General features: G+C 46.6%; 3 protein-coding genes and 2 pseudogenes across 8 annotated transcripts in view; 3 read left to right on the top strand and 2 right to left on the bottom strand.

Moving 5' to 3' along the window:
* Positions 1-1,960, bottom strand: part of LOC135251761 (nck-associated protein 5-like) — a 157,926-nt gene extending 155,966 nt beyond the window's left edge. For 3 of the 6 annotated variants that reach the window (XM_064329512.1, XM_064329508.1, XM_064329513.1), the window contains exon 1: positions 1,629-1,960. The gene's annotated coding sequence lies outside the window, so the exon portion shown is untranslated. The remainder of the gene's footprint in view (positions 1-1,628) is intronic. The other 3 variants (XM_064329511.1, XM_064329510.1, XM_064329509.1) reach the window with 1 other exon arrangement.
* Positions 1,961-3,510: 1,550 nt separating this feature from the next.
* Positions 3,511-5,519, bottom strand: LOC135251762 (zona pellucida sperm-binding protein 4-like). Its single transcript, XM_064329517.1, has 9 exons — positions 5,282-5,519; positions 5,006-5,196; positions 4,826-4,923; positions 4,588-4,754; positions 4,319-4,505; positions 4,097-4,244; positions 3,939-4,020; positions 3,732-3,851; positions 3,511-3,657 (listed from the first exon to the last, which is right to left on the bottom strand). The coding sequence occupies exons 1-9, from the start codon at positions 5,502-5,504 to the stop codon at positions 3,539-3,541; spliced, it is 1,335 nt and encodes a 444-aa protein (XP_064185587.1). The 5' UTR covers positions 5,505-5,519; the 3' UTR covers positions 3,511-3,538.
* A 715-nt stretch (positions 5,520-6,234) lies between these two features.
* On the top strand, positions 6,235-8,251 carry LOC135251764 (zona pellucida sperm-binding protein 4-like; annotated as a pseudogene).
* Positions 8,252-11,460: 3,209 nt separating this feature from the next.
* On the top strand, positions 11,461-13,478 carry LOC135251760 (zona pellucida sperm-binding protein 4-like). Its single transcript, XM_064329507.1, has 9 exons — positions 11,461-11,704; positions 11,790-11,980; positions 12,063-12,160; positions 12,232-12,398; positions 12,484-12,670; positions 12,745-12,892; positions 12,969-13,050; positions 13,138-13,257; positions 13,330-13,478. Exons 1-9 carry the CDS (start codon positions 11,482-11,484, stop codon positions 13,443-13,445), a joined length of 1,332 nt encoding a protein of 443 aa, XP_064185577.1. The 5' UTR covers positions 11,461-11,481; the 3' UTR covers positions 13,446-13,478.
* Positions 13,479-16,680: 3,202 nt separating this feature from the next.
* On the top strand, positions 16,681-18,695 carry LOC135251759 (zona pellucida sperm-binding protein 4-like; annotated as a pseudogene).
* The last annotated feature ends 2,463 nt before the right edge of the window (positions 18,696-21,158 follow it).

Here is a 21,158-nt window from a genome sequence, read left to right as displayed (position 1 = left end):
ACCTCCCCTCTGAGTGACAGAGGTTGTTACGGCGATATAATGGGGCTTACACTGGGCATTCCAAATGAATAAAAAAAGGACTAAGATTGTCTTTGCTATAATGATATGAATAATAATAATAATATTAAAATACAGATGGTTATCATCTGAATGCTCTTTCCTGCTGCTGATAATGTGATTAGCAGTGACGAATGACTCATTTTTGCTGTAATATTGTCAGGGATCTCTAATTCACTATTTGGCCATTCTGGGCTCTAGGAATCTTCAAGGGGCTAGCCCGCCTACAGAAAAGACAGAGAGAGCATGAACTGGGGGGGGGGGGTCCACAAAATACAGGCAATTCAGTCTGGCCTGCATTAGACAGAATAGCAGGTATTTGCTGCTTCCCATACTGTACTGCAACAACAACGACAGGCTGATCTTTCTCACGCCTTCATCGTCCCTTATATCAAATGGATTTATATCGACCTGGAGGCTGGACTGACTTCCCTTTTTGATGTGAACCATGAAAAGTTACTGGACTGCACGGGCACAGGAAAAATAAATCACAATTCACTGTATGTTGGGGAGTGAACTGTGGCACTCTTAAAATGTAATTTCACCGCCAAATGAAAACCGGCATGTCCCAATAACGTCACCTGATCCTGGCAGGAAACGTTAATTTCCTGAAGTGATCACACCCCAAACATTGCAGGCTAGGAAATTATGCAGCATCCTGAAATGGACCAAAGGGGTTTCCTGTTCTGGGAGACGTACACAGTATAGCATGCGTTTGTCGAAAGGGCACCCTCCTTTATCTGAAAAATGGCTACGTTGAATCTGACAGCAATCGTGAAGAAAGCAATGCTAGAAATAACGCATTCTCAAGCTTTGGAGAGAGGACTTGGTTGTTTTAAATGGTCAAATCAGTGCACAATTTCTAAATACAGAAATACATCAACTTTTTTTTTTTTTTTTAAACAAGAATTGACCTCATTTTAATTGTGCTGCATGCAGTCACACACCCCTGGCCTGAAAATGTCCAAGCACCACAAGCAATAAACATGTCTCGTGCTTAAAATGTAATTATATAAATAGTTACACAAGTCATTAGGCATTGAAGCTCAAGTTACCATTTCCCCACACATCAGTCCGTGAAGACTAAAAATGCCTGCAACGCAGGCTACTGCACATGTTATCAATTAACTGAATCTGCGCAACTGTCAGGTCGTCACAAACCTACTTTTAGTTACAAATCCTCTGTGCAGATCGCCCCAGTCAGACTGTCAGGCTCGTGCGTGCGTGCGTGCATGAAGTGCACTGTCGTAGCCTATTTCTTTCGCAGGCAGCAGGCTAAACTACAAACCTGCAGTCGTGAATTATTTCTGAGCATCCACGCTACTTTAAAAAAAACGTAAGGGTATGAGGAGGAGGGTTCGCCATTAAATCATTGCACCATGCACAGCGGAAAAACTTCTGCATTGCATTATGAGCAGCTTTCGTTTGTTTGGCGTTTGCTAACACGCAGCAGTCAAAGAACCCAGCGAAAAGACCTCCACCACTCACTTCGCGGCAGAGACGCAACGTGCAAGTTCCAAACGAACATCATTAACAACATCTGAGAAGTCTCATAAAATTGTTAGAAATACCTCTACTTTCGTTACATTGACGTGCAGTGGTTTAGCGCGCAGTTGCTACCTGGCCTTTCCAAGAATTCTGCAGTCGGCGTAGAGAGGGGCAGCACGGGAACAATCTTCAAGTGTCTGCTGAACTCGGCGCAGAATGAAAACATTTTTAAAGGTAGCCACGTGACTGGCGGGCTCGTGGCCTTGTCCGTGTTCACCGGATGAGCATCGTCTGAAGGGATGCACTGAACTTGTCTTTTCAGCAAGACATACACTTACACAAACCAACAGAGCAGAATTCAAAGCTTGTTGACAGTAGCAAATTGGCAGCAGAACCGCCCGGTCAGTCTGTTTTGTTTTGAGCATAGAAATGGAATGGTGAAGCCAATGTTTCCATATTTTATTTTATTGCTGCAAGACGAACATAGTAGGCTACTGATCCTTTTTAAGCAAAGAAATACTGATAACATGTAGCATCTGTTGTAGGATCGTACATGCGTGATTTCAGTTCGGTACAGTTGTGTTAAGGCGTATAATTGTCGTATACAAAATAAATGAACATATCAAATATATTGCTGATGGAACACATTAAATTGTTTCTATTTTACATGCATAGCCAGTAGCAGTTTCTGTGGAATGATGCGTGAGTCTGTATGTACTGCAGACTGTGTGCTTGTTACTGGTATAGCTAATGCTCAGATACGAGTGATTTCACAATTCGACTCTCTGGTGCTTGCGTTCTTTTTTCCCCCGTTTGCATGGGGCAACCCGAGAAGAGATGTGCCTTCTGTTTGCGAGGCTTTATTCGGTTACTGAAAAGCATGGGACTACAGCGGACTGCGGACTCATTTGGTGGATAGCAATTTAGCCAATAGTCCTATTGGAACAGGCACTAGTTAATGTCCAACACTAAACAGTAATGTGTTTGAGGTACAATTGCCTTGAGGCAAAATGTTGATGTTGAAGACAGAATCTAGTAATTGTACTTGTGTAGTAAGTAACCAAAAGACAGACATCTAAACTTCTGATCCATCAAATCCAATTCCTGAAGTGCCAGAAGTCAATGTTAAGGCTCAACCTGTAAGCATGGTTATAGGTGCAAGGTGATCAATGTCATGTAAATAATGCAGATATAGCAGACCAAGTCTTGGTGACTCAGCAGGAAGTGATAAGCACAGACCTGAGAATAGCATGCAGACCATTTTGACTTGATTATAACAAGCGATATTATGAATTCATGAGGCAGTTAGCTAGTTCAGTAAATTCTCACATGTATGGCCATTGTACATTTCTTCAACACAAGGCTACTCAATATTGGAAGATCTCCATCTAAACATTGCTTCCAGAATAAACCACAAGGGAGAATTTAATGCTGTGGTAGTATTCCGTTGGCTTTTGTTTGCTCAGTATTGGTGATCATAAGTGTCATTTGGGAGAACTCAGTTTTAATGACGCAAGATCAAAGCTTCAGTGACTGATGACCAAGTGAGAAACATGTACAAGAGAAAGACCAACAGGCCAGCACACCCGCCATTAAACGTGACCAGTGCAAACTTCAAACACAAGTATTCCAGGCCTGGCCAACAAACATTAAGTTACCTGAAGTTCCAGTTTAAATCACTTCAGCATTGTAAGGATCTGTATACAAGGTAAAAAAATAAATAAAATCCCATTCCTCACCTTCATCCCAAACATTAGGGTGGAATCATTTGATTTCTTTGGAAATGGCAAGACTGATTCATAGACCTTACTGCCTATGGAAAGACAAGGCCTTCCATTCAGTAGTTAGTGCACTCTTGCAGTTGCAGGCTGTTCAAATAAATGGTTAGAAGAACCTAGGTTTCAGTTGGACATTTGCCAGCTACAACAACCAAGTCTTTTACAAGGAAAACCGAAACGGACCATACATTTTCCAAGAGATTTATTTTAACACTTCACACACATTTCAGTTCCATTGGAGATGGCTTTACACATGCGACAGCCAATGCCAGGATGGAGACTAGCAAAACACATGCAGCCACTCCCAGGAGACCATAGCGGAGAGACGAGGGCACTGGAAACAAGGAAAGGAATGGTTATAGCGCAAGACAGGCAGCCAGCATGACAGCTAAGGGGAATCTCACTCACCTTCACTGTGAAGCCTCTGGTCTGTGGCTGTAAGCTCTGTATTGGTCAGGACTACAGGCTTACTGGAAACGATAGCCGTTTCCTCAGGGGACCGCTTGACTACAGGAGCAATTGACCTTCCTGGAATGAAGAACCACAAGAAAGAATCATTAGACAATCAGTGCAGCCTGGAAGCTACTAGCGCCACAATTGGTGGGCACCACTCACTTTGCTTTCCACTGCTGCACCGCTGTTCACAGCGATCGGTAGCAGAGGGGTGGCAAACTGCCGTGCTACAGTGGATGAACACCTGAGGAGAGAATTTAGGGTTGAAGACTGATGGATTAGGCAGGATGTTCAGAACTGCAATCGTACAAATGAAATACCGTTTCCTTCAGTGGAACGAAGGATTCAGGATCCACGAAGGTAAACATCTGCACAATAAACCGCTTGTAGTGGCTGGGGAAGAGAAGTCCAGAAGAGGCATCTACAGGAACCAAGGATGTCTGGTAACGGTCATCACGGTAGGGACACCTGGGCAAAGACTCCAGTTCAGCATTTGAGGGGGCAGAAGAAATTTGAGCAGCAATACTCAGGTTGCTAGTTACCCATCAACCAAAAGGCTCCACTGGGGTAGGCTGAGGGGGCTGGAGGTGGATGTAGCCCAGCAGTGTTCCAGAAGCAGGACAAGGTTTGGGTCGGTCCTCTCCAAGATCCGCACTTCCACATACACAGGTTCCCGTAGCACCTTGGTCACAGGGTAGTCCGCATCTCCGTAGTAGTCGCTGTACACCGCTACAAAGGGAAGGAAAAGTGTTACTACCAAATGGATATGGGAGGGTGGAGGGTTCATTAAATTTCCATTATTCAGTCTTACCATCAGCACATCCATGTGCTCCTTTGGAGTCACATTGACCGCTAGCCAGTCTGAGCTCAACACGAAGGGGCCCTGGAGCAGCTACCGGAAGGGGAGGAGGCACCGTATTCACCTCAGCCACCAGAGAAACCACAGCACTGCCAAAATACCTGCACTGGAAGGACAGCCTGGAGAAAGAACCACAAGTTAGTAACAAAAGCAGAGGAGAAATAGGCAATGACAGAAACCCACCACTTACTCATAAATACTGTCCCTTGTGATGGAACCTAAAGGGCCAACGCCCACTTCATATGTGGAGGACATCTTGTTCTCATAGATCACATAATCCCCTTCCACCTGAAGATGAAGGGGAAGCAAGCGGTTAGTACAGATACACAGTACAATGTAGAAAGGGTCACTCCCATGGCATGCAACCTACCCTCACTGTGGTTCCACAGTCACTGACTGGAAATTGGAAGACCGCAAAAGCAGGAGAGGCACTAACAGGACCACAGTAACCACCACTGGGGCCCTCCAGCAAGTTCACAGAAGGAAGGTCAAGCAGAGGCAAGGTGGCAGCTCTGGACACTACAACCATGAACTGGCCATCCCGGAGACAGTGGACAGTAACTGGTAGGAAGAACAGAAACATTAAAACAGGCAGAGGCAGACATGATCAGAGCTGCTAACAAGAACGATCATGCAGCCCCCTCACCTTCATTTGCAAAATAGCACTGTTGATCAAAGCAGCAATTGAGGGCTTCGCAGTCCGTACTACTAATAGCAGGGTCTCCACATAGCACTCTTGCAAAGGAATCAACTTGGCATCTATGAAAAGTTTCATCTAATCCTTTTGATCCAAAATGTTTACTTTGATCTTGTGCCAAAACAAAGCCCAAAACACCTAGCCATAGTCCAAGCTGCACAACCCTTGCCATAATGATAGAAGGTAAAATAATGCAGAGGATCCGTCCTCTAGACTTTAAATACCCTACCACTCTGATTGTCTCAGCTGGGTAATTAAGAAATGCGAATTCCATGAGATGATTAGATCTCAGCAATAAGGTGCACTTCGTTTTATATCAGCGCGTGTGTTTGCAACATCGTGTTTACCAAATTAAGTTCACTGGAGAAAACTTTATCTGGATTATTAGGAAGCACTCTGATTCAGAGTCTGTAGGAGCTACAAACACATGCTATATACATTTACTAGGTGTTAGGCCAGTGGTGTCAAACTCATGCCATGGAGGGCCGTGTATATGCAGGTTTTCATTCCAACCAATTAATGCTGCCTTAATTGAGTCCAATTACTCATTCAGCCATATGCGTTTAACTGCATTGAAGCACAGAATATAAGAAAATTTTTATTTAGACAATACGGGTCACCATAGACGTCGGGTCACCATTGTGCACAAACCTGCATCCCTAATTCAGCAAATAATTTAACTAATTGTATAATCAAGATCTGAGGCTGGAATGAAAACCTGCATACACACGGCCCTCCATGGCACGAGTTTGACACCGCTGTGTTAGGCACTCCGAATCATGATGCTTCCTAACGAGGTGCACCTTATTGCTGAGATCTAATGACCTCATAGAATTTCAATTACCTAATTACCCAGCTGAGACAATCAGAGTGGTAGGGTATTTAAAGTCTAGAGGACGGATCCTTTGCATTATTTCACCTTCTATCATTATGGCAAGGGTTGTGCAGCTTGGACTATGGCTTGGTGTTTTGGGCTTTGTTTTGGCACAAGATCAAAGTAAACATTTTGGATCAAAAGGGTCAGATGAAACTTTTCATAGATGCCAAGTTGCTTCCTTTGCAAGAGTGTTATGTGGAGACCCTGCTATTAGTAGTACGGACTGCGAAGCCCTCAATTGCTGCTTTGATCAACAGTGCTATTTTGCAAATGAAGGTGAGGGGGCTGCATGATCGTTCTTGTTAGCAGCTCTGATCATGTCTGCCTCTGCCTGTTTTAATGTTTCTGTTCTTCCTACCAGTTACTGTCCACTGTCTCCGGGATGGCCAGTTCATGGTTGTAGTGTCCAGAGCCGCCACCTTGCCTCTGCTTGACCTTCCTTCTGTGAACTTGCTGGAGGGCCCCAGTGGCGGTTACTGTGGTCCTGTTAGTGCCTCTCCTGCTTTTGCGGTCTTCCAGTTTCCAGTCAGTGACTGTGGAACCACAGTGAGGGTAGGTTGCATGCCATGGGAGTGACCCTTCTACATTGTACTGTGTATCTGTACTAACCGCTTGCTTCCCTTCATCTTCAGGTGGAAGGGATTATGTGATCTATGAGAACAAGATGTCCTCCACATATGAAGTGGGCGTTGGCCCTTTAGGTTCCATCACAAGGGACAGTATTTATGAGTAAGTGGTGGGTTTCTGTCATTGCCTATTTCTCCTCTGCTTTTGTTACTAACTTGTGGTTCTTTCTCCAGGCTGTCCTTCCAGTGCAGGTATTTTGGCAGTGCTGTGGTTTCTCTGGTGGCTGAGGTGAATACGGTGCCTCCTCCCCTTCCGGTAGCTGCTCCAGGGCCCCTTCGTGTTGAGCTCAGACTGGCTAGCGGTCAATGTGACTCCAAAGGAGCACATGGATGTGCTGATGGTAAGACTGAATAATGGAAATTTAATGATGAACCCTCCCCCCCCCATCCATTTGGTAGTAACACTTTTCCTTCCCTTTGTAGCGGTGTACAGCAACTACTACGGAGATGCGGACTACCCTGTGACCAAGGTGCTACGGGAACCTGTGTATGTGGAAGTGCGGATCTTGGAAAGGACTGACCCAAACCTTGTCCTGCTTCTGGAACACTGCTGGGCTACATCCACCTCCAGCCCCCTCAGCCTACCCCAGTGGAGCCTTTTGGTTGATGGGTAAGTAGCAACCTGAGTATTGCTGCTCAAATTCCTTCTGCCCCTCAAATGCTGAACTGGAGTCTTTGCCCAGGTGTCCCTACCGTGACGACCGTTACCAGACATCCTTGGTTCCTGTAGATGCCTCTTCTGGACTTCTCTTCCCCAGCCACTACAAGCGGTTTATTGTGCAGATGTTTACCTTCGTGGATCCTGAATCCTTCGTTCCACTGAAGGAAACGGTATTTCATTTGTACGATTGCAGTTCTGAACATCCTGCCTAATCCATCAGTCTTCAACCCTAAATTCTCTCCTCAGGTGTTCATCCACTGTAGCACGGCAGTTTGCCACCCTCTGCTACCGATCGCTGTGAACAGCGGTGCAACAGTGGAAAGCAAAGTGAGTGGTGCCTGCCAATTGTGGCGCTAGTAGCTTCCAGACTGCACTGATTGTCTAATGATTCTTTCTTGTGGTTCTTCATTCCAGGAAGGTCAATTGCTCCTGTAGTCAAGCGGTCCCCTGAGGAAAAGGCTATCGTTTCCAGTAAGCCTGTAGTCCTGACCAATACAGAGCTTACAGCCACAGACCAGAGGCTTCACAGTGAAGGTGAGTGAGATTCCCCTTAGCTGTCATGCTGGCCGCCTGTCTAGTGCTAACTATTCCTTTCCTTGTTTCCAGTGCCCTCGTCTCTCAGCTATGGTCTCCTGGGAGTGGCTGCATGTGTTCTGCTAGTCTCAACCCTGGCACTGGGCGCTGCATGTGTTAAACGATCTCGAGTGGAACCGAAGGTGTGAAACTTTACAAAAATAAAGATCTTATGGAAAATCTACTGTGGTCTGTGCGTTCCTTGTAACGGATATGTTATGGTAGTTTGCAAAATGACCAGAGGTTTGGTTCTCAGAATTGATTTTATTTTTTGGGGGAGGGGGGGTGAAATGATGCCGTAAGCGCATTAGCAATTAATGTCATACAAAAATGACCGCATTCTTTCTAAAGAACTACAAGTACTTTTTGGTATTCAATACCAAACTGAGTGTTGGTAGGTTACTGCAATAACAGACTTGGGTTCCACCACCCCAAGTTGATATGCACAACGTAAGGACCTAGACTCCCAACTTCCTTCTAAATTCCAAGCCAGGAATAGCTTGTGACTATGGCTTAATGATTAGCTACATGTAAGACTGAAACCCTCTGGTGCATTAGACTTTTCTGATTACAGGGATGGATCACCATGTGATCTCAAACCAACCCCTTCTGAGAATCAGTTCAATTCGACACCAAGTAGTTGGGCTCCTTTAACACGGCACAGGAACTGTGGACACTTAACTGCAGATGAATGTTTGTACCGACTATATTTTCTGGTGTACTTTAGGGTCAATCCATTCTGCATGAAAAATAACCAAGCTATGACCTACCTAAATGCATTTGTCAAGTAGTATAACATCTGGAGAATCTGCCCCTTTCCCACCACCTATTCAACCCAGCTCCTGGTCCAAGCAATGGTATATTGTAGTTATCGCCCTCCAGGGCCCCTGGGAAGCTTCCTTGAGCTCGACACCCTGCTGAGCTCCTTCCCAGAGGATGGCACCCCACTTATCCTCCTGGGAGACTTCAACATCCACCTTGATGCCTCCCACTCCGCAGCCTTCCTGCCTCTACTTCACTCATTCGATCTCTCCCTAATGCACTTCCCACCAACACACAAAGCTGGCAATCTCCTCGACCTGGTCATCCTGAGGAATTGCTCCTCTTCCAATCCCACAGTGACCCCTCTGCACCAGTCTGACCACCACTTCATTTCCTTCTCCCTCCCTCTTGCTCCCCTCCATCCACTCCTACTGTCATGGTCTGCCGTAATCTCCGCTCCCTCTCTCCCTCCTCTCTCGCTTCCAGTGTCACTGCTTCACTCCTCACTCTTGAATCCTTCTCCAACCTTCCCACTGACTCTGCATCCTCCACTCTGTCTTCCTCGCTCTCCTCAGCACTTGACTCTCTCTGTCCTCTAGTCTCCAGGCAGGCACGCTCGTCCCCTCCCAGTCCGTGGATGTCTGACCCCCTCCGAACCAACCGGGCCAGCCTACGTGCAGCGGAGAGGAAGTGGAGGAAATCCATGACTCAATCCGACCTGTCTGCCTACCAGTCTATGCTAGCTAAATTTTCTACCGCTGTAACCTCTGCCAAAATTATCAAACAAAAATTCAAAAATCTGCCTCTAACCCTCATCAGCTGTTCTCCATTTTCTCCTCTCTCCTCAGCACTCCTTCCCCACCTCAGTCCTCCCTCGCTGCAGATGACTTTGCAGTTTTCTTCGATGAGAAAATTGCAGACATCCGCAGCTCCTTCACGTCCACCACCACCCTTCCCCACTCCCCCATCTCTGTTCCCTCCCCTTGTTTCTCCACTTTCTCTCCCCTCACTGACTCTGATGTTTCCCAGCTCCTACTCTCCCACCGCCCTACCACCTGTGCTCTTGACCCCATCCCTTCCTCTCTCCTTCAGACTATTACACCTGACATCCTCCCATATGTCACCTCCCTCGTGAACTCCTCCTTGTCTTCTGGATGTTTCCCCTCTTCTTTCAAGCTGGCCCACATCACCCCACTGCTGAAAAAGCCCACTCTGGATCCCTCTGTCATCCAGAACTACCGCCCTGTCTCCCTTCTCCCTTTCCTATCCAAAACAATTGAACGAGCTGCTTCTAATCAACTCTCCTCTTTTCTCTCCCTGAAAAACCTCCTAGACCCCTACCAGTCTGGCTTCAGACCTGGCCACTCGACAGAGACCGCACTCCTCTCGGTCAATGAGTCGCTTCACGCCGCACAAGCAGCCTCCCATTCATCTGTCCTGATCCTCCTAGACCTTTCTGCTGCCTTTGACACCGTCAACCACCCATCCTCCTGTCCTCCTGGCAGCTATGGGGATCTGTGGCACAGCACTAGACTGGATTGAGTCCTACCTCTCCGGTCGCTCCTTCCAAGTCGTTTCTTGGAACTTCTTTTAACTTTAGATGTCTAATTTGCGTGGCTCAGGAAGTAACGTTGGTATACCTGCACATGTATCTTGGAAGCGGTGAAGGCGTCCGGTCTAAACCGTCGGGCGTTGCCAAACAAATGTGAATGAATGGTATATTGCTAACTAGATAGTTGACTAAAACAAAATAAAAACCTAGTATATCAGTTTTACTGCAGCATGGTCTAGGCCTAGATACATCCAATCAGATTTCCACCAAATAGCCCACTTTCTGAAACCGTAATCAAACAACTGCTACTGGATTCAGCTATTTATTACTGAAAGGTGTTTTCTTTAATGTTGTAGTATTTCCTAAATGAAAGCTCTCTTCAACCATGCTGAAACAGAAAACATAAAGCATGCCATACTTAGAACAAGAAAGGACGTTATCACCGTCACAGAAATGTAGCAAACACATACCTGAAAGATTAGATTTCACACACCTGAAAAACAGATGGACTGGGAGCGTCTAAAAAAGTAATTTCATGTAATGAATTTAAGATCAATGATTCATCGCGTCCACGTGGGGGCGCATAAACACCAGCAGTCTGAATAACTCGAACAGTTTGAATGACGCTTTCATGTTTTCTTGGTAACTTCAATAGCCCGAAGACAGACTACGTAGGTCAGTTAGCACCTCTAAACTATGCCTTTACATCAGACAAAAGGTCAAATACCTTTGTATCTCATAATTTTTTTAAATCACAAAAATGAACCTATTTTGATATTAAAATTGGCATTAAGACTACGGACCCCCAACTGCAGAATCTATAAAGGCCATATCCATAAAGACATATTAACTAGCTGTTGGGCACTCACAATCATGATGCTTCCTAATACGTCAGATACAGTTTTCTCCAGTGAACTAAATTGGGTGAACGCAATGTTGCAAACACACCCGCTGATATAGAACGAGGTGCACCTTATTGCTGAGATCTAATGACCTCATAGAATTTCAATTACCTAATTACCCAGCTGAGACAATCAGAGTGGTAGGGTATTTAAAGTCTAGAGGACGGATCCTTGCATTATTTCACCTTCTATCATTATGGCAAGGGTTGTGCAGCTTGGACTATGGCTTGGTGTTTTGGGCTTTGTTTTGGCACAAGATCAAAGTAAACATTTTGGATCAAAAGGGTCAGATGAAACTTTTCATAGATGCCAAGTTGCTTCCTTTGCAAGAGTGTTATGTGGAGACCCTGCTATTAGTAGTACGGACTGCGAAGCCCTCAATTGCTGCTTTGATCAACAGTGCTATTTTGCAAATGAAGGTGAGGGGGCTGCATGATCGTTCTTGTTAGCAGCTCTGATCATGTCTGCCTCTGCCTGTTTTAATGTTTCTGTTCTTCCTACCAGTTACTGTCCACTGTCTCCGGGATGGCCAGTTCATGGTTGTAGTGTCCAGAGCCGCCACCTTGCCTCTGCTTGACCTTCCTTCTGTGAACTTGCTGGAGGGCCCCAGTGGCGGTTACTGTGGTCCTGTTAGTGCCTCTCCTGCTTTTGCGGTCTTCCAGTTTCCAGTCAGTGACTGTGGAACCACAGTGAGGGTAGGTTGCATGCCATGGGAGTGACCCTTTCTACATTGTACTGTGTATCTGTACTAACCGCTTGCTTCCCCTTCATCTTCAGGTGGAAGGGGATTATGTGATCTATGAGAACAAGATGTCCTCCACATATGAAGTGGGCGTTGGCCCTTTAGGTTCCATCACAAGGGACAGTATTTATGAGTAAGTGGTGGGTTTCTGTCATTGCCTATTTCTCCTCTGCTTTTGTTACTAACTTGTGGTTCTTTCTCCAGGCTGTCCTTCCAGTGCAGGTATTTTGGCAGTGCTGTGGTTTCTCTGGTGGCTGAGGTGAATACGGTGCCTCCTCCCCTTCCGGTAGCTGCTCCAGGGCCCCTTCGTGTTGAGCTCAGACTGGCTAGCGGTCAATGTGACTCCAAAGGAGCACATGGATGTGCTGATGGTAAGACTGAATAATGGAAATTTAATGATGAACCCCCCCCCCTCCCACATCCATTTGGTAGTAACACTTTTCCTTCCCTTTGTAGCGGTGTACAGCAACTACTACGGAGATGCGGACTACCCTGTGACCAAGGTGCTACGGGAACCTGTGTATGTGGAAGTGCGGATCTTGGAAAGGACTGACCCAAACCTTGTCCTGCTTCTGGAACACTGCTGGGCTACATCCACCTCCAGCCCCCTCAGCCTACCCCAGTGGAGCCTTTTGGTTGATGGGTAAGTAGCAACCTGAGTATTGCTGCTCAAATTCCTTCTGCCCCCTCAAATGCTGAACTGGAGTCTTTGCCCAGGTGTCCCTACCGTGACGACCGTTACCAGACATCCTTGGTTCCTGTAGATGCCTCTTCTGGACTTCTCTTCCCCAGCCACTACAAGCGGTTTATTGTGCAGATGTTTACCTTCGTGGATCCTGAATCCTTCGTTCCACTGAAGGAAACGGTATTTCATTTGTACGATTGCAGTTCTGAACATCCTGCCTAATCCATCAGTCTTCAACCCTAAATTCTCTCCTCAGGTGTTCATCCACTGTAGCACGGCAGTTTGCCACCCCTCTGCTACCGATCGCTGTGAACAGCGGTGCAACAGTGGAAAGCAAAGTGAGTGGTGCCTGCCAATTGTGGCGCTAGTAGCTTCCAGACTGCACTGATTGTCTAATGATTCTTTCTTGTGGTTCTTCATTCCAGGAAGGTCAATTGCTCCTGTAGTCAAGCGGTCCCCTGAGGAAAAGGCTATCGTTTCCAGTAAGCCTGTAGTCCTGACCAATACAGAGCTTACAGCCACAGACCAGAGGCTTCACAGTGAAGGTGAGTGAGATTCCCCTTAGCTGTCATGCTGGCCGCCTGTCTAGTGCTAACTATTCCTTTCCTTGTTTCCAGTGCCCTCGTCTCTCAGCTATGGTCTCCTGGGAGTGGCTGCATGTGTTCTGCTAGTCTCAACCCTGGCACTGGGCGCTGCATGTGTTAAACGATCTCGAGTGGAACCGAAGGTGTGAAACTTTACAAAAATAAAGATCTTATGGAAAATCTACTGTGGTCTGTGCGTTCCTTGTAACGGATATGTTATGGTAGTTTGCAAAATGACCAGAGGTTTGGTTCTCAGAATTGATTTTATTTTTTGGGGGAGGGGGTGAAATGATGCCGTAAGCGCATTAGCAATTAATGTCATACAAAAAATGACCGCATTCTTTCTAAAGAACTACAAGTACTTTTGGTATTCAATACCAAACTGAGTGTTGGTAGGTTACTGCAATAACAGACTTGGGTTCCACCACCCCAAGTTGATATGCACAACGTAAGGACCTAGACTCCCAACTTCCTTCTAAATTCCAAGCCAGGAATAGCTTGTGACTATGGCTTAATGATTAGCTACATGTAAGACTGAAACCCTCTGGTGCATTAGACTTTTCTGATTACAGGGATGGATCACCATGTGATCTCAAACCAACCCCTTCTGAGAATCAGTTCAATTCGACACCAAGTAGTTGGGCTCCTTTAACACGGCACAGGAACTGTGGACACTTAACTGCAGATGAATGTTTGTACCGACTATATTTTCTGGTGTACTTTAGGGTCAATCCATTCTGCATGAAAAATAACCCAAGCTATGACCTACCTAAATGCATTTGTCAAGTAGTATAACATCTGGAGAATCTGCCCCTTTCCCACCACCTATTCAACCCAGCTCCTGGTCCAAGCAATGGTATATTGTAGTTATCGCCCTCCAGGGCCCCTGGGAAGCTTCCTTGAGCTCGACACCCTGCTGAGCTCCTTCCCAGAGGATGGCACCCCACTTATCCTCCTGGGAGACTTCAACATCCACCTTGATGCCTCCCACTCCGCAGCCTTCCTGCCTCTACTTCACTCATTCGATCTCTCCCTAATGCACTTCCCACCAACACACAAAGCTGGCAATCTCCTCGACCTGGTCATCCTGAGGAATTGCTCCTCTTCCAATCCCACAGTGACCCCTCTGCACCAGTCTGACCACCACTTCATTTCCTTCTCCCTCCCTCTTGCTCCCCTCCATCCACTCCTACTGTCATGGTCTGCCGTAATCTCCGCTCCCTCTCTCCCTCCTCTCTCGCTTCCAGTGTCACTGCTTCACTCCTCACTCTTGAATCCTTCTCCAACCTTCCACTGACTCTGCATCCTCCACTCTGTCTTCCTCGCTCTCCTCAGCACTTGACTCTCTCTGTCCTCTAGTCTCCAGGCAGGCACGCTCGTCCCTCCCAGTCCGTGGATGTCTGACCCCTCCGAACCAACCGGGCCAGCCTACGTGCAGCGGAGAGGAAGTGGAGGAAATCCATGACTCAATCCGACCTGTCTGCCTACCAGTCTATGCTAGCTAAATTTTCTACCGCTGTAACCTCTGCCAAAATTATCAAACAAAAATTCAAAAATCTGCCTCTAACCCTCATCAGCTGTTCTCCATTTTCTCCTCTCTCCTCAGCACTCCTTCCCCACCTCAGTCCTCCCTCGCTGCAGATGACTTTGCAGTTTTCTTCGATGAGAAAATTGCAGACATCCGCAGCTCCTTCACGTCCACCACCACCCTTCCCCACTCCCCATCTCTGTTCCCTCCCCTTGTTTCTCCACTTTCTCTCCCCTCACTGACTCTGATGTTTCCCAGCTCCTACTCTCCCACCGCCCTACCACCTGTGCTCTTGACCCCATCCCTTCCTCTCTCCTTCAGACTATTACACCTGACATCCTCCCATATGTCACCTCCCTCGTGAACTCCTCCTTGTCTTCTGGATGTTTCCCCTCTTCTTTCAAGCTGGCCCACATCACCCCACTGCTGAAAAAGCCCACTCTGGATCCCTCTGTCATCCAGAACTACCGCCCTGTCTCCCTTCTCCCTTTCCTATCCAAAACAATTGAACGAGCTGCTTCTAATCAACTCTCCTCTTTTCTCTCCCTGAAAACCTCCTAGACCCCTACCAGTCTGGCTTCAGACCTGGCCACTCGACAGAGACCGCACTCCTCTCGGTCAATGAGTCGCTTCACGCCGCACAAGCAGCCTCCCATTCATCTGTCCTGATCCTCCTAGACCTTTCTGCTGCCTTTGACACCGTCAACCACCCCATCCTCCTGTCCTCCCTGGCAGCTATGGGGATCTGTGGCACAGCACTAGACTGGATTGAGTCCTACCTCTCCGGTCGCTCCTTCCAAGTCGTTTCTTGGAACTTCTTTAACTTTAGATGTCTAATTTGCGTGGCTCAGGAAGTAACGTTGGTATACCTGCACATGTATCTTGGAAGCGGTGAAGGCGTCCGGTCTAAACCGTCGGGCGTTGCCAAACAAATGTGAATGAATGGTATATTGCTAACTAGATAGTTGACTAAAACAAAATAAAAACCTAGTATATCAGTTTTACTGCAGCATGGTCTAGGCCTAGATACATCCAATCAGATTTCCACCAAATAGCCCACTTTCTGAAACCGTAATCAAACAACTGCTACTGGATTCAGCTATTTATTACTGAAAGGTGTTTTCTTTAATGTTGTAGCATTTCCTAAATGAAAGCTCTCTTCAACCATGCTGAAACAGAAAACATAAAGCATGCCATACTTAGAACAAGAAAGGACGTTATCACCGTCACAGAAATGTAGCAAACACATACCTGAAAGATTAGATTTCACACACCTGAAAAACAGATGGACTGGGAGCGTCTAAAAAAGTAATTTCATGTAATGAATTTAAGATCAATGATTCATCGCGTCCACGTGGGGCGCATAAACACCAGCAGTCTGAATAACTCGAACAGTTTGAATGACGCTTTCATGTTTTCTTGGTAACTTCAATAGCCCGAAGACAGACTACGTAGGTCAGTTAGCACCTCTAAACTATGCCTTTACATCAGACAAAAGGTCAAATACCTTTGTATCTCATAATTTTTTTAAATCACAAAAATGAACCTATTTTGATATTAAAATTGGCATTAAGACTACGGACCCCCAACTGCAGAATCTATAAAGGCCATATCCATAAAGACATATTAACTAGCTGTTGGGCACTCACAATCATGATGCTTCCTAATACGTCAGATACAGTTTTCTCCAGTGAACTAAATTGGGTGAACGCAATGTTGCAACACACCCGCTGATATAGAACGAGGTGCACCTTATTGCTGAGATCTAATGACCTCATAGAATTTCAATTACCTAATTACCCAGCTGAGACAATCAGAGTGGTAGGGTATTTAAAGTCTAGAGGACGGATCCTTTGCATTATTTCACCTTCTATCATTATGGCAAGGGTTGTGCAGCTTGGACTATGGCTTGGTGTTTTGGGCTTTGTTTTGGCACAAGATCAAAGTAAACATTTTGGATCAAAAGGGTCAGATGAAACTTTTCATAGATGCCAAGTTGCTTCCTTTGCAAGAGTGTTATGTGGAGACCCTGCTATTAGTAGTACGGACTGCGAAGCCCTCAATTGCTGCTTTGATCAACAGTGCTATTTTGCAAATGAAGGTGAGGGGGCTGCATGATCGTTCTTGTTAGCAGCTCTGATCATGTCTGCCTCTGCCTGTTTTAATGTTTCTGTTCTTCCTACCAGTTACTGTCCACTGTCTCCGGGATGGCCAGTTCATGGTTGTAGTGTCCAGAGCCGCCACCTTGCCTCTGCTTGACCTTCCTTCTGTGAACTTGCTGGAGGGCCCCAGTGGCGGTTACTGTGGTCCTGTTAGTGCCTCTCCTGCTTTTGCGGTCTTCCAGTTTCCAGTCAGTGACTGTGGAACCACAGTGAGGGTAGGTTGCATGCCATGGGAGTGACCCTTTCTACATTGTACTGTGTATCTGTACTAACCGCTTGCTTCCCCTTCATCTTCAGGTGGAAGGGGATTATGTGATCTATGAGAACAAGATGTCCTCCACATATGAAGTGGGCGTTGGCCCTTTAGGTTCCATCACAAGGGACAGTATTTATGAGTAAGTGGTGGGTTTCTGTCATTGCCTATTTCTCCTCTGCTTTTGTTACTAACTTGTGGTTCTTTCTCCAGGCTGTCCTTCCAGTGCAGGTATTTTGGCAGTGCTGTGGTTCTCTGGTGGCTGAGGTGAATACGGTGCCTCCTCCCCTTCCGGTAGCTGCTCCAGGGCCCCTTCGTGTTGAGCTCAGACTGGCTAGCGGTCAATGTGACTCCAAAGGAGCACATGGATGTGCTGATGGTAAGACTGAATAATGGAAATTTAATGAACCCTCCACCCTCCATATCCATTTGGTAGTAACACTTTTCCTTCCCTTTGTAGCGGTGTACAGCGACTACTACGGAGATGCGGACTACCCTGTGACCAAGGTGCTACGGGAACCTGTGTATGTGGAAGTGCGGATCTTGGAGAGGACCGACCCAAACCTTGTCCTGCTTCTGGAACACTGCTGGGCTACATCCACCTCCAGCCCCCTCAGCCTACCCCAGTGGAGCCTTTTGGTTGATGGGTAACTAGCAACCTGAGTATTGCTGCTCAAATTTCTTCTGCCCCCTCAAATGCTGAACTGGAGTCTTTGCCCAGGTGTCCCTACCGTGACGACCGTTACCAGACATCCTTGGTTCCTGTAGATGCCTCTTCTGGACTTCTCTTCCCCAGCCACTACAAGCGGTTTATTGTGCAGATGTTTACCTTCGTGGATCCTGAATCCTTCGTTCCACTGAAGGAAACGGTATTTCATTTGTACGATTGCAGTTCTGAACATCCTGCCTAATCCATCAGTCTTCAACCCTAAATTCTCTCCTCAGGTGTTCATCCACTGTAGCACGGCAGTTTGCCACCCCTCTGCTACCGATCGCTGTGAACAGCGGTGCAACAGTGGAAAGCAAAGTGAGTGGTGCCTGCCAATTGTGGCGCTAGTAGCTTCCAGACTGCACTGATTGTCTAATGATTCTTTCTTGTGGTTCTTCATTCCAGGAAGGTCAATTGCTCCTGTAGTCAAGCGGTCCCCTGAGGAAAAGGCTATCGTTTCCAGTAAGCCTGTAGTCCTGACCAATACAGAGCTTACAGCCACAGACCAGAGGCTTCACAGTGAAGGTGAGTGAGATTCCCCTTAGCTGTCATGCTGGCCGCCTGTCTAGTGCTAACTATTCCTTTCCTTGTTTCCAGTGCCCTCGTCTCTCAGCTATGGTCTCCTGGGAGTGGCTGCATGTGTTCTGCTAGTCTCAACCCTGGCACTGGGCGCTGCATGTGTTAAACGATCTCGAGTGGAACCGAAGGTGTGAAACTTTACAAAAATAAAGATCTTATGGGAAAATCTACTGTGGTCTGTGCGTTCCTTGTAACGGATATGTTATGGTAGTTTGAAAAATGACCAGAAAGGTTTGGTTCTCAGAATTGATTTTATTTTTTTGGGGGGGTGAAATGATGCCATAAGCGCATTGGCAACTTAAATGTCCTACAAAGAATGACAGCATTCTTACAAAAGAACTACAAGCAAACTTCTGACCAAGTACTTTTCAGTATTCAATACCAAACTGAGTGTTGGTAGGTTACTGCAGTAACCGACTTGGGTTACATTACATTCATTTTTGGCAGACGCTTTTATCCAAAGCGACGTACAAGAAGTGCATTTTCATGATCGTAGACAACTGCTGAATCACAGGTTCAGTAAGGTACAATTACTTATTTTGTACAGCTATTTCTAGCCGAGAACAGTGAACACTATCCTGGTCTAACATCTGCAAAGCCAAACTAGGCAGAAGATTAAGCTAGAGTATTAGGACAAATACAGTTTACCAAGAAGTGCAGGGATGGGGCAACATGTAACAAGTGACAGGAAAAAGGGTTGTTTTTTTTAAATTTTTTTTTATTTTTTAATATATATATATACACAGCATGGTGGTGGTTATTCTAGGTATTGTCTGAAGAGATGAGTCTTCAGGCCACGGCGGAAGATGGATAGTGAGGGGGAAGTTCGGAGAGGGACGGGGAGTTCGTTCCACCACTGGGGAGCTAGGGTGGAGAAGCTCTGTGATCCCTTTGGGCGGGTGGGAGGGGTTACAAGACGCCCTGCTGCTGCAGAGCGGAGTGGTCGAGCAGGCACATAGAATTGAGTCATGTCCTGCAAGTAGATGGGGCTGTCCTGTTGGCGGCAGTGTAGGCAAGGGTCAGGGTTCTGTGATCCCTTTGGGCGGGTGGGAGGGGTTACAAGACGCCCTGCTGCTGCAGAGCGGAGTGGTCGAGCAGGCACATAGAATTGAGTCATGTCCTGCAAGTAGATGGGGGCTGTCCTGTTGGCGGCAGTGTAGGCAAGGGTCAGGGTTCCACCACCCCAAGTTGATATGCACAACGTAGGGACCTAGACTCCCAACTTCACTTCTAAATTCCAACTACTTGGTGTTGACTTGAACAAATTTGACACCAAATAGTTGGGCTCCTTTTGTAACACAGCACAGGAACTGTGGACACTTAAAACTGCAGATGAATGTTTGTACCCAACTACATTTTCTGGTATACTTTAGGGTCAATCCATTCTGCATGAGAAATAACCCAAGCCATGACCTACCTAAATGCATTCGTCAAGTAGTATAACATCTGGAGAATCCACTCCTCTCACCACCTACTCGACCCAGCTCCTGGTCCAAGCAATGGTTCTGTCCTGCCTGGACTACTGCAACTCTCTTCTGCCTGGACTATGGGGCGACTTCTGCCTGCCTGGGGCGACAGCTCAGGAGGTAAGACCGATTTGTCTGGCAGTCGGAGGGTTGCCGGTTCAAACCCCGCCCTGGGCGTGTCGAAGTGTCCTTGAGCAAGACACCTAACCCCTAACTGCTCTGGTGAATGAGAGGCATCAATTGCAAAGCGCTTTGGATAAAAGTGCTATATAAATGCAGTCCATTTACCATTTACTGGCATCTGCCACCAGACCCCTGCAACTCATTCAGAATGCTGCAGCTTGTCTGGTCTTCAACCTTCCCAGACACTCCCACGTCACTCCCCTGCTCACTACCCTCCACTGGCTGCCTGTTATAGCTTGCATCAAATTTAAAACATTGGTCCTAGCATACCAGGCAGTCTAGGGATCAGCTCCAGCATACCTCCACAAGATATTCAAACCCTACATGCCAGCCAGATCCCTCTGTTCTGCTACCTCAGGATGCCTGGAACCTCCCCCTCTTCGCACCTGCACTTCCAGAACACGTCTCCTGTCTGTTCTGGCCCCACAATGGTGGAATGACCTCCCCGTGGAGGTCAGAACAGCTGAGACACTAACTCACCTCTTCAGGCTGCACCTCTTCCCATCCCTCCCTACCCCCCTGTAAATGACTAAGCTTAGGGTTGTAACTAGGCAGCTGTTTCATAGGTGACATAGGTGCATTAACTGTCTTAACTACTACTTGTATTTTTTCCATAGACTGCGTTGTTGCCGTTCTCATTGTGGTAGTGTTAATCAGTTTAACCTTCAGGGTCCAAGTTGAACTATGTGGTTGTTCCCTGCACTTGGACCGGTACTTCTCTAGGGTTTATCATACTTGTTCCTGGTTATGGTTATACACTTGTATGTCGCTCTGGATAAGAGGTGTCTGCCAAATGCCTGTAATGTAATAGACACACTGAAGTGCCAAAACACTTGAGATTCCAATTATGAATAATTTTCAAAAATTAGTGTAGGTCCTCTAATGACAGTCCCCATACCTAAGATGACCGCTTCAGTGGTTCAACATGTTTGCATTTACTGGCCAACAAGTATTAAAAAAAAAAAAAAAGGAGGGCTGCAGC

Source organism: Anguilla rostrata, chromosome 3, assembly GCF_018555375.3.
Source record: "Anguilla rostrata isolate EN2019 chromosome 3, ASM1855537v3, whole genome shotgun sequence".
Classification (NCBI taxonomy): Eukaryota; Metazoa; Chordata; class Actinopteri; order Anguilliformes; family Anguillidae; genus Anguilla; species Anguilla rostrata.
Note: the sequence above shows the minus strand (reverse complement) of the source record. Positions and strands in the feature narration are given on the sequence as shown.

What these genes read in the sequence shown, in the direction of transcription:
- LOC135251762 (XM_064329517.1), bottom strand. Translation starts at nt 5,504, where the DNA reads ATGGCAAGGGTTGTGCAGCTTGGACTATGGCTAGGTGTTTTGGGCTTT. An exon ending in ACAAGGGACAGTATTTATGA is followed by an intron (nt 4,755 to 4,825) that starts GTAAGTGGTGGG and finishes TTCTTTCTCCAG; the next exon opens with GCTGTCCTTCCAGTGCAGGT. An exon ending in CCAGAGGCTTCACAGTGAAG is followed by an intron (nt 3,658 to 3,731) that starts GTGAGTGAGATT and finishes CCTTGTTTCCAG; the next exon opens with TGCCCTCGTCTCTCCGCTAT.
- LOC135251760 (XM_064329507.1), top strand. Translation starts at nt 11,482, where the DNA reads ATGGCAAGGGTTGTGCAGCTTGGACTATGGCTTGGTGTTTTGGGCTTT. An exon ending in ACTGTGGAACCACAGTGAGG is followed by an intron (nt 11,981 to 12,062) that starts GTAGGTTGCATG and finishes CTTCATCTTCAG; the next exon opens with GTGGAAGGGGATTATGTGAT. An exon ending in TCGTTCCACTGAAGGAAACG is followed by an intron (nt 12,893 to 12,968) that starts GTATTTCATTTG and finishes TTCTCTCCTCAG; the next exon opens with GTGTTCATCCACTGTAGCAC.